Source organism: Convolutriloba macropyga, chromosome 7 (genome assembly GCF_964194025.1).
Source record: "Convolutriloba macropyga chromosome 7, txConMacr16.3, whole genome shotgun sequence".
Lineage (NCBI taxonomy): Eukaryota > Metazoa > Xenacoelomorpha > Acoela > Convolutidae > Convolutriloba > Convolutriloba macropyga.
In genome coordinates, this window is record NC_134474.1 from 25,822,848 (window position 1) to 25,835,227 (window position 12,380).

At 35.5% G+C, this 12,380-nt stretch overlaps 1 protein-coding gene across 1 annotated transcript in view; it reads right to left on the minus strand.

Moving 5' to 3' along the window:
• LOC142342722 (threonine synthase-like 1) overlaps positions 1–12,380 on the minus strand; it is a 38,862-nt gene extending 26,482 nt beyond the window's left edge. The window contains exons 1-7 of the mRNA XM_075394241.1: positions 11,902–12,380; positions 11,420–11,592; positions 10,919–11,026; positions 10,260–10,654; positions 9,554–9,859; positions 8,827–9,333; positions 8,237–8,388 (exon numbers count right to left, since the gene is read on the minus strand). Coding sequence (XP_075250356.1) covers positions 8,237–8,388; positions 8,827–9,333; positions 9,554–9,859; positions 10,260–10,654; positions 10,919–11,026; positions 11,420–11,592; positions 11,902–12,174 — 1,914 coding nt within the window. The 5' untranslated portion in view covers positions 12,175–12,380. The remainder of the gene's footprint in view (positions 1–8,236; positions 8,389–8,826; positions 9,334–9,553; positions 9,860–10,259; positions 10,655–10,918; positions 11,027–11,419; positions 11,593–11,901) is intronic.

A 12,380-nucleotide genomic window follows, 5' to 3' on the forward strand; every position in this document is an offset into this window, starting at 1 on the left:
AAACACTATAATGTTTAATCTTGACAGAAGAAAAGTCAACTTTATGTCACCGCCGAAATAGCCGAAAATGGCCGAAACTCGAGGTTTGGCGCCTACAGAGCAAAAATTGACCCACTCAACTCCATAAATTATATACAAATATGAATCGGGATACTCCCCACTACAATACAAATCCAGCAAACCCGTATATGCAGGGATACTATGGTATTTTGGGGTACGCATTTTTGGGGAACACCAATATCACCTGTAATGGTGACTTTTTTAAAATCCACTCAGAGCCAAAATTGACAATCTCAACTACATAAAATACCATATAAAATATATATGGGGAGACTCCCCACTAACTGGGGATTCTAAAACACTAACACTTGTTGGCTAAATCGCGTGTTTTGTTGTACCGAAAATTGGGTCACCCATAAAAACCCGAAAATTCGAACTATTTCAAATTTGAACATTAATAACTTTTTGATTACAACGATTTGAGAAACCAACCAAACACTGCAAGCAAGAGGGGTTCAGTTCCAACAGAATGCGACCACTCCCGTTCAATTTGGTTCAGTACTTTAGAAGAAATTAACAAAATACTGCTCTGTACCGCATTTTTTGGGCTAAAAGTGAAGCCCAAAATCTCGGGAACTGACGTAAAATAACGTGAAACATAGTTGCCGGCGTATTCTTGTGTGTGGTTCTGGTCCACTTCGACGTTCTGGGTCACGGAAAACCTTCATGGGGAGGTGGGAAAAAATTTCCCACCTCACCATGAAGGTTATGATGTTTTGTGTGTTTTGACATAAAACAACATCCACGGAAATTTGATGAAATCGTGAAAAAAGAAAAATTGTTGAATTAATCCCATTGTTTGATACAATTAGCTTCAACAACCTAAATAGTGTATAGAAAACACAAAATGCACGCCCAAAAACTTGTTCAATTGCAAAAAACACCACTTCACCCATTCATTTGGTCAAATGACCTATTTTGGCTATCAAATTTCAAGTTTCGCTAATGTAAACCATCAAAACTTGTAGGAAAATGGTACAATCTGTATTTAGTGATACCCCTCATCAACTGAGCAATCCAAAACACTATAATGTTTAATCTTGACAGAAGAAAAGTCAACTTTATGTCACCGCCGAAATAGCCGAAAATGGCCGAAACTCGAGGTTTGGCGCCTACAGAGCAAAAATTGACCCACTCAACTCCATAAAACCAAATACAAATATGTATCGGGATACTCCTCATTACAATGCGAATTCAGCAAACCCGTATATGCAGGGATACTATGGTGGGATATCTTTGCTGAATTCTTGAAAGTGACAAAGTTTCAAAAATATTTTTTTACAGAAATTAGAACAGAATTAATTTAACCGACCGCGAATGAATTAAACTAATCTTTTCGTTTCGTTACTTTCTTAATAACTTTTGGCTTAAGTTTTAGGATCTATTTATCAGCTGTGTAAGTTTTAAGGACTGTTTATTGTTTAAAAATGTAATTTGATCCAGTTAAACCGCAAACGTTTTTTTTTGAACTTCAGATTGCAGCTAATCTTTTTTGAGACCTAATACAAAAGCATGGGTCCTATTTTGAAACAAATACTCAGTTGTTACTTTTATCATGGGGATATTTCGTATATCAGTGAACGTGAAGAGAAGAAACCGATTCTAAGACTTGGCAGAGAAACCCAAGACTTGGATTTTCTCTGCCCAGAGAGGCCCCAAGTCTTGGGGTGAAGTTCACAAATTTCACCTGCAAATGGTTTTTTTTGACAGAAAACGTATAATTGGGCACCAAATTTATAAAAAAAAGTTGCCCTCATTAAATAAAAACTCCGGATCCTCATGATGTCAACCTTAACTCTGCTCAGAGAAACCCAAGACTTGGGGTCTGCGCTGCCCAGAAAAACTCAAGTCTTGGCCTCTCTCTGCCCAGAGATGTCTCAAGTCTTGGCTTCGCTACCCAAGTCTTGGCATCTCTCTGCCAAGACTTGGCCTCTGGAAAATCTCTGAATCAGGCCTGATGGGCTCTGGGGGTTCGGTACGGGTAATTTTTAATTGAGCGTTTCGATCTGGAGCAGTGAAATTTGATTTCACTTCTTGAGTGACTTTTTGAAGCCTGGAATCTTGATTTTTTGTGTGACCTAAATTGCTCTTATTGAAAAATTAAATCTGTTGCTAAAACAAAAGGGATTTTACAAGCCACTGGTAGCCGAATAGTTAGAGCGAAGGTTGGTGGAGGAAATCCTTCCTTGGCCGGAGTTTTTGCACCCGTAAAAAATTACCCTGGCTACAGCCCCCACTGAAATAACTTGCCACGCCTATCGTTCGAGAGCAATTTGTCTGACGTTAGTCAGCTTATGTTTATTCTAGGACCAATAGCGTAACTTATTATCTTAACTGAAAAATGTTTGGCTTCATATTTGAAACTTTCCAAAATGGATTGCTCAAAAAGCATAATAATCTGTAATTGTGACAGGTGAGCGGCGCTATTGATAGGCTTCTTTTGATTTCTTATTTTGTCACAATTTTGTTACGACCAGTGAAGTCACGCTCACTTCAAATCTTTTTTGTTAAATCGTTCATACAATTTCAACACAGTTGTGTGCGTGATGTCGTTTTTCACTCATAATTTTGTTCATTCGCGCAAATTATTTTTGGGCCACACCTTGCTCTCAAAAATGACTTTAAAGGATTTTTGTTTACTTCGACTGAAAGATTCGAGGTAATTTATTTGACCGTAGTTAATAGAAACGACAGATTAATAAATTTACTCTAAATCAAAATATGACATCTCAGCAATTACGAAAATAGTGAAATTCATCTGGCATCATTTTTTCTGGGGCTGTTCAAAACTGCATGTCTACGAAGCATTGCAGCCATTTCTGGCAATCTGCCAGCTATGATCAGAAAACAGTGATCTTTCCCACATAAGATTTAATTCTCAGTAACAGATTTTCGGCATGGATATAATTTGAATAGTGACTCTAATGAATGCATCAGTGATGCATAACGTGACTGCACCAAGATTTTTAGTAACTGTGATAGCTGAGTAGAGCAAATATTGGCCTTCTATTGGTGTTTTTGATACAATCATTGACGTCACGCTTTTGATCAGTCATTTTTGCAATTCTTCGACTGCGGTTAGTTATGCATGGCGTCATTTTTCACTCATATTTGAGGATTTACAGTGAAATATGGATGACTCAATCTCATTTGAAGGCTGCTTTTAGAAATAAGACTTAAGCCTATATAAAGTTGAGACATCCAAGTTACTTTTCTATTATTTTTTCAGCCTTTTTAAATAAAATTTTTATTGGTTAATAGAATATGAAAATAACAATGCTCGAGCATCTGTTATTTTATGAGGTAGATGCGGTCACTCAATGCCCGTTTGGTAAACATGACTTTCAAAACTACTACTAAGATAAATCTGATCATTTCGTGGTGAAAGTTTAAGTGCAATTTTCCAGAATAGATTCGTCATTGTGTTTTGGCATGTTTCTTTAATTCTTATCAGATGAACTCCAATATAAATATTAATAAACATGGCAAAACGAAAGCATGGGAGAAAGTGGTTAATCATGAGAGCAATCAATGGGGCTTTCGGCTACAATAGTCTTAAAAGAAGCAGGCAGAATTTTTTCTTCCTACGTTGCAATTGTACATAACGCGGTTTTTCTTCAATTTCAGCGGATCAAACTGTTTTTTTTATTGTTTTGGTATATCAGTTTTGATTGTTAGCAGATACTAATGTTGACTATTTTTAATGTTGTATTGATCTGAGTTTTCATTTTCTTCCACTTGCAGCTAATAAAGATGATAACTTTGACACAAATGAGATTCTAAAAATCGTAGTATTTTCTTTTACTTTAGCTCGCTTTTCCTGCCGTTTTTACTGCTTCAATTGATACTTGTGAAAGATTGTATGCATTTTTAATTGCGTTCGAATGGTGTTAGAGCAAATATTGTGAACCTGTATGTCTTGATACATTTTGGCCGTTTCATTTTCTTGATTTTTCTTTTGCTCGCTTGAGTGGTAATTGATAGAAGCTGTGCATACTGGTAAAGCCTGAGGGAATTAAGTCTCCTTGATCAGATCGCTTGGTGCTCTACTGAGCTCTCAGTGTATTGTTCAGCGAAGCTGCTAAAGGAGGCAGATATTCATAATTTTAAGAGCAATTTGAAAAACCGCTTTTATATTCGTCCTCGGAGGATAGCTTCATAATGTTTCAGCTGGCAACAACAAAAGCCAACCCCTCGCCTGACGTTTAGATCAGTTCTTCCGACGGAAGTCTGTTTATGTTATAATAATGTTTTTTGTTATTTGCTCTCTAGTCTGTGATTATCTTGACGGAGCTTGTTTTTATTTAATTTTATGAGCTATTTGAGTTTTACCTGCACTAATTTCTTTCAAACGTTTTGAAATTTTTGAATTTCCTGTTTTTGCCCGCTTTTGTGGTTTTATTGATATTTATTTCTCATTTCGTGCTATTGTTAAAGAGATATTATTTGTTTTCTATTGATAATTGTTTATTTTCGGTTACCTTTTCTGTGTATCTCTTCAAGTAGAAATGCGGAACAAGGAGGCTCGGTAATGTGCGTTCGCACATTAAGTTCCGACCCCGCTCATCTACATTTTTCACTTCATTGTAGAAACTACTAAAAGAATAAAACAATCTACTCTAGAGGGCCTATGAGACCTGTGGCTACCATAATATGACTACCAGAAAAGACGGCAATAAAAATCAAATAGTTACAATTATTAATTACGACCAAAATTCCTTGACCATTTTTTTGAAAACAACTAATAACCAAGTCAAAATGGCATCAGATAAAATTTATACTCCGAAGATTAACCGGCACTTTTTCAGAACAAATTATGGGACTTTTCCTCAATGCGACTTGGCAGCAAGTCGACTAGAAATGAGCAAAAAGGGCAAAGTTTATTCAAAATTGCTTTTTTAAAAAAAGAATTAAATTCGAACTGATTAGAAACATTACGCATCAAATGAAATCATTGAAAGAGTCCTTTATACCTCAATAGAGAGTGACTGAGGCCTTTCATTATCCAGGATATGTCATACAACTACAAAAAAAAACGACAAGTACAGGCAAAAACTAAAAATTTACACGAAAAATTATGCACGAAAACGATGTCCCCCCAATCAATTAAAGATTAAGCTGATCACTAAAAACAATAAAAATCTTCGTTTGCATTTTTTGAGGGTAACAAAAATTGTAAATCAAATGACGCCCAATATTGTGATACTGTGAAAAGAGAACAAAAACCTACAAAAAGGTGTACATATGCAAAAATCACGAAAATTGATTTTATAAAAACTGGTTATTCCAAGAAGAAAGACCATTTGAGGAAAATAAAACCGTTATGAAGAGCAAATTGTAGTTCAATAGATAAATGATGTGAGTTGTATTTAGAGATGCTTAGCTACAATTTAACAAAAATAAAATTGGCAGATCTCAATCTATCTTTTTTTATTAAAGACAAATATTTTCAAAATTCATAGCCAACAAAAGCTTTCGACTAAACCAGTAGACAGTTTGTCTTGCAACTTCTCGGAAAATTATTTGCGACTGTTATTAATGAGACTAGATCATAAGACTATAAAATGACATTAGATAAAAGCTGAACTAATAAGTTTCACAAACGACTTTGAAACCACAGGTTTGAAGCCATTAAACTTATAAGATATTAACTGCGAGAATATAACACCTTCACTTGCGTCTCATTTGACCATCATAACGTTTTTTGTAAAACGACTTTCACAAAATGACAACAAAAAGTACCACAAAAACTGAAAAGTATCTAAATTTCACAAAATTCTTCTGAAACAAATTATCTAAGCCCTAAAGACAGTTTAAAACGTTTAAACAGCAGAAAAATTATTGTTTGATTCAACAAAACGTTAAAAAGAGCTCTAAATAATGAGGCTAATTTACGAAAATGATACAACATTGTATAATACGAAAAAACGTTGTAGAGTACTATTACTCTTTTTTTAGAAATTTAATTCGAAAGTCAAAACAGCCATTAGCTATTTACCGATATCAGTCATTAAGTTCATTTGTTTATCTATAGTTGAACACTGAGACCTTAAATTACACAATATTTGGCATATGACAACAAAAATTTACAACAAATAAAGCGCAAAAATAAACTCTACCAATTTCTGCACGAGAACGGTGTCGCAGCCCTTCAAACCATATGTTATGAAAACAAAAAATATGTTAAATTTCAAATGTTGTAAAGCTTTTTTCAGTTAGATTGTTAAATAATGTTTCAATTTACAAAATAAACAAAAACAACAGCAAAAATAAAAAATTATACACGAAAATCAGAAAATTTTGTATGAAACTTGTAGTACCAAAAGCAAGAAAACCTTCTGTTAACACAACCGGCCACAAAATTAGTTTATATTCTATACGCAGGAAAGATTGACCTGTACTTACTGAGAATAAACAAAATAATGACTAAAATAATATAAAAAATTGACAAGTTCAAAAAAAAGAATTTTCCTTAAAACAAATACATTCAATAACATAATAGATATTAGGTAAATAGGAATGAATAGAAAAGTTTCACTTGCACTCCTTGAGGAAGAAATTTAGATCTTTGAGTGGTTGAATTTTTACTAAAATTCAGTTAAATTTTTACTAAAACTCTTCCTCAAAGCCATAAAAACCCTTTGGTTCTCTGAAAACAAACTATCTACATTCGGCCTCAAATTTATGTAAATTGGAGCTGTCATTAACGGAGCCATGAATAAAAAGTATTGTCAGTAATTAACATTAAAAATCAAAAGCAAAACTTTTTGAAAAAGGCAGCAACAAAATAATAACCAAAAAGTCTCTGGTTCTAAGAATCCATGATATTGTCGAACCTCTCCCTGATTTTGTTGCGCGCCCAGCAAACCGACCAAGTGTTCCAAGTGTTTGCGAATTAGACCAATTGTTGCGTGGATTTCTTCAAATATTAAAAAAAAGAACGATCCGTTTTGTATAATTATCATCGAGTTAAATTTGCTAAAAACGGCAAAGTTTTAATTCCAGAAGACTTTCATACGGCGCCTAATTGCAACTAGCGCTCTTTTTGAAAATAGGGAGTCTGTTTTAAGGTTTTTAGGTCACTAAGTCAACAACAAAAGTCCACAACAAAGTGGACCAAAAAAGCATATTTTGTGCCATTTTTGATGAAAAAAGTTTGAATTTTGAAATTTTTATCGAAAATTTTAGCCAAAAAAAAACTTCAATCAAACAATTCAGCAACGCTCTTCTATCTCTAAAGGGAACAACAACACTCTGTCGTTAAAAATTTTAACTTATTTTGAACTATATTAGCGAAATTGTTCCAAATTTTTGCAAAAGTTACTAAAAATGTGAACAAAAACAGTCGAATGTTCACAAAACTTTTGACCTCGATAACTCCTGTAAAAAACTAAAATCGAAAAAAAATCTTTTTAATTCCGTATTCTACGCTGGACGTGCTCTTCAATGATAACACTCACAATTCTCTACGATGAATATATCGATCGGCCAAAATTGACTGAACAAAAAAACCCAGTTGAGTATATAGTTCCTCCTCCCCACTAAAGTGGGGGTCGGAACAACTAGCTGTGCGAAGGCGTTAGTTATTCGATAATTAATGGTCTTAGCGATGTATTGTGTGAAAACCGAAAGTTATAGAGTGTAACTTTTTCTTGATGAGCATAGTTGGAAAATCATTTCTCTGCATTTATACACGTTCTCTTATAGCTTAAAACGAATATATTTTAAAGCAAGTAACTGTTGAAGTCCAAATTCTCAGAAGACATTGAAAGAGCATTAAAACTCTGTAAAGTTTTGATTTCTAAACTTTGTTCTGAAATAAACGTTTTTTGATACCTTTTCCAGCATTCTCACAAAACTGAATGACTGAGCTCATTTTCTCAAGCCGCAAATCTCCCGATGAAAATTAATTTTGTAAATTGCGAAGCCTATTCATTTTTTCTTCACATTACTTCCGAATGGTGGGTGTTATATCACGCCGTTCTCTGAAAAAATTGAGTTGTCGAAATTTGACAAAGATTGTGCTTAATAAATGACGAGATCTGTTCTTCATCTCATGAGGTTAAGACAATGTATGGTTTCGAATTTTTTGAGATGGGTATGTCATCTGTGCTTTTCTAGCTGTGATTTGTAGTCCCCATGGGCAAAATTGTTGTTAACCGGAAAATGTTCTTACCCTATTTCGCAATCCAACGTCATACGCCACAGCCGTGTGCGGATCCATGAGGTATCCGAAATCATGGGCAACTTGTGTCTGAGCTCTGACTGCCTCTCGTTCAAAGCAACAGTCAGCCTTTAGTATTGTTTGCACTTTCTCAGTCAATTGAACTAAACGTAATCAAAACAGGTTATCAGAGCTTTATTTCATGTCTCACTTTAAAGCTTCAAAATTGTTCCTGCGTAATACCTGCTAGCTTCACTTGAAACCGTAATTTCTTTTCTTTGTATGACCATTGCATCTGTCATCGTATTAAAATTTGATTTTGTGAATGTGCTTCATTTTAAGTCAGGATTATCGGGCTAACACTGCAACTGATTTTTTGGTCTTGAGGGGCAAGGCGTAATAATTTGAATTTCACCTTCGATAGAATGTTTGTTTATTATTAACCACCCCCGTCCCTTCCGTTATACGGCACGTGCATCACTTTTGCACTGAAATTGTGAAAATGAAAAATTTGGTTCACGAGGAATAAGGAAATATTTGTTTCTTCTGTTTGATTTTGCTCCGCTACTTTAAGTCTTGTTACTTCAAAATTGTATAATTACTTGGTAGTTTGAAATATCTGTTCCTTGCAAGGTCGCCGTAGAATTTTCTGACAACTTCCGAGTTGTGAGAAATGATGTCGAAAAGAAACCTTTCCAAATTTGAAGGCTGTAGGATGTCTATTGCAGGCGATGATGTGGTTACTAAATCACGCTTGATATCTAGTGTACCGATATGAACAAAATCAGTCAAAACGTTGTTTTCGTTTGATGCCATTATCAATTGTCTAATTGGAAGGCCCATTTTCTGGGCTAAGAATGCTGAGTAAATATTGCCAAAGTTTCCGGTTGGTATCGAAACGTCTATTTCGTCACCAACGTTGATAAGGTTTCGCTGTACAAGTTGGAAATAGGACCCAAATTGCATCCCGATTTGACCAACTATCCGTCCCCAGTTGACAGAGTTAGCGGCGCAGAGCCGGTATCGAGTATCGTTAGAAGTTGAGGTAGACTGTTGTCTGAACGCCTTCTTAACCAGTTGCTGACAATCGTCGAAGTTTCCATCAACTCCTGTAAACTTTAAGTATTTTGAAGAGCTCCATTCCTTTGGTTGCCTGGCTTCATAAAGAGCCTATTTTCTGCTATGGTTGGCTAGTATGTCAGTTTTCTGCGTTCAAAATTGCAAGTATCATAAATTGTTCAAATTATTGAGTTTTTTATATTTGGCTTCACGAGATAAAGGCCATGCTTAAATTTAACCGTCAACATATTTGCATTATAATGTACGAACCATAGACTTTGCTCAATGGTGGATTGTCATAATGCAGCATTTGACGTTGTTGTATCTTGCTCACATTTCTGAATGGATACAGAACCAAAGTCCGGATCTGATGGGAATTTGCTGCCTCTCTTAGTCTCTGAAATCCGTCCAATGTAGCTCCCCCTGTATCTCCTGAAGTTGCTACTAGTATGAGCAGTTTTTCTCGGACTTCTTTGTTTTGCATGGCCAGATTGTAAAAGTGAGGTAGCTGTTGTAAGGGAAAGTCTTTGAATGAGGCTGTGGGTCCATGGAATAGTTCATTGATAAACAAACCGTCTGCAAAACAAAATATGGAAACGTTGTTTGATTGCCCATCATTGTTTTTTGAACTTTCCTATAATATCTTCTAAATTTAAACGCGTTTTTATTCTTTTTTTCTGCTGGTTAAATATTAAAATTTGAGATTTGTCAGAGCGCATATTTAGTTTCGAATGTTTCTCAAATGAAAGTAGGAACTAGTTGTGCAAAAGTACATATGTGCGATTCTCCTTGCATGATGTATCTTTAAGGGATAGCGGCTGCGTTTATTTGAACAACCGCAGCAGTGCTAAAATGTGCTGAATTAAAAAATGTTTTCACCTAAAATGGCCCCCAAACCCCAATAATTAAGATTAGCACTATTGTCGGGCCTAGAATGTGCAAGCGCTGAACGTTTAGGGGAATTTATAATTTGTACCTGATAATTTCTTTGACTGAACAGGATTGTTCGGGTCTGCGAAAGATTCATACGCTTTCTGTATAATCTGCCGTAATGTCTGAGGTGTAATCACTCTTGGGTCAATCAATCGCTCTTGCACTCTTAAAATCAGATCAACCCATGACAAATCACTGATCCGTTTCAACTGAGATTTGGTAAATGGTTCAATTCTGTACTCTGGGCAATACAACCCACCATCGGGAGCTACGCTTTTTAAGATGACATCTAGAAAGTCGATTTTTTGAGGTTGAAAGTCGGTTTCACTGTTTGAGCGCCGCGTTGAGATGAAGTTTTCGCTTCGTGACATACGCTTGATGCATTGAAGTACGTAATTGAAGACTTCTGATTTGTTAGATTGCTCTGGTATTATTGCTCTGAAAAAAGATACAACAATCAAGTTGTTCAGCCCTAACAAATTTGTCCTAACCGTTAACAGATTAATCAGTCCTGACTGATCATTGATAGACGCATTTTTATTACCAGAATCTGACAAAGTTTCAATCGAGATCTCATTTTGCAGAATTGGCTGCTATTTAAGGCTAAATATTCTGGTCGTCTTTTAATCAATATTCGGTTCTTCTTTGGAATAAATTGGTCGGATTCGTCTTGATAATTTGAATGTTTATTTTAGTACTGACCTGTAGTCGTATGCGTTGTCATATTTGTCCGCTCTCCAGGCTAGCACATCTTCTATTGCAGCACCTGGCTTGTGTCGAAAAATTCTGTCCACTTTCATTGATCCCAGTCTAAAGTGTTGAATACGAAGTTGATCTTAATCATTCAGTCTATAATTGAAGAGTTCCAACTTCTTCGGTGATATTTGGCACCATTTAATACTTATTTTATAGCATTTTGAAGATAAACATATATGTTGGTCACTTCCAATAACTAACTTTCTTATGATAGTAGGGAAGTTGTTTTCTAACATTTTTTTTCTACCAGGAAGTGTGTTAACAATTTCTGTGCTTTGAAAGTAAATTAAATTCAAGATCAATGATAGCAAACAAGTCAACCTTTTCGGAAAGGTGGTCAGAAACAGTATTTACAGAAATAGTGGCCAAAATTATTTCTTAATCAGTACCAGCTAAAAACAAGGTCTCCCGCGACCTTCTGTACTTTTCAATTGAACAAATACACACCTCTGAATGATATCTTGTGATTTGACGTCAACGTATACTGTAGACCCTAATTGCTTCATGTGGTCAACTGCTCTCGGACATAGTGGAATGGAGCCAGTGGTTGATATGATGTATCCGGTATTCTGAGGAAGCTCTAATTGGCAGAAGGCCTCACTCTCTGCCTTCAGAATTGCCTGCAAAGCTTAAACGGTTTTTCTTAGATCGCACTTTCAATTTACTGCTAAATGGGTAAAATTGTTTATGTTAATATAATTTGTTCAAACCACGCTTTAGCAAATACTTAAAATAACTGTCCCCGTAAAATATGACAATCATACTTCGTTCGGACATGGTTACGAAAAAAATATTAAAGGCAAAGGAAACAGCTGTCCCGTTACTTGGATTACTGTAAACATATAATCTTTCAAAGTCAGGCCTTGTTGAACTTTACCTGGATAATTTCCAGAAATTTATTGAAATTTTATGAACAGCTGCGAACTTGCCTCAAATCCCTCTCCTTCCATTTGGCGCACTTTGTCAGCAACTGGCATGCCCCAAAATGGCTCCAGATAGTCATCGTCAACATCTATTGTCTTCCAACCCAGTTTTTCGCCCAACATCCGGGCTATCGTTGTTTTGCCGGATCCTGGAGCACCGGATATAACTATGTTCCTGGGAGGTTTTAATTCGTCCGAAAAATGCCGTCTGATAATTTCCTGACATTTTGATCGAAAATTGGGTTTACCACATAGTGTAATACATTTGTTTAAGTTCATTGCTTCTTTATGAATGGGCCTGTTCGGACTTTGCAAGAATATTGGTAAGTTTGTAAAACGTGAAAGGGATTGGTTTGTAATTTGTGAACGTTCAGTATAGTAATGGTAAATAGTACTACGTTCGCTACTATCACCGAAATGAGTTAACGCGATGTTTGATTAACTGAGGGATAAAGTAGTAATTTGTGATCAATATTTCAGATTAC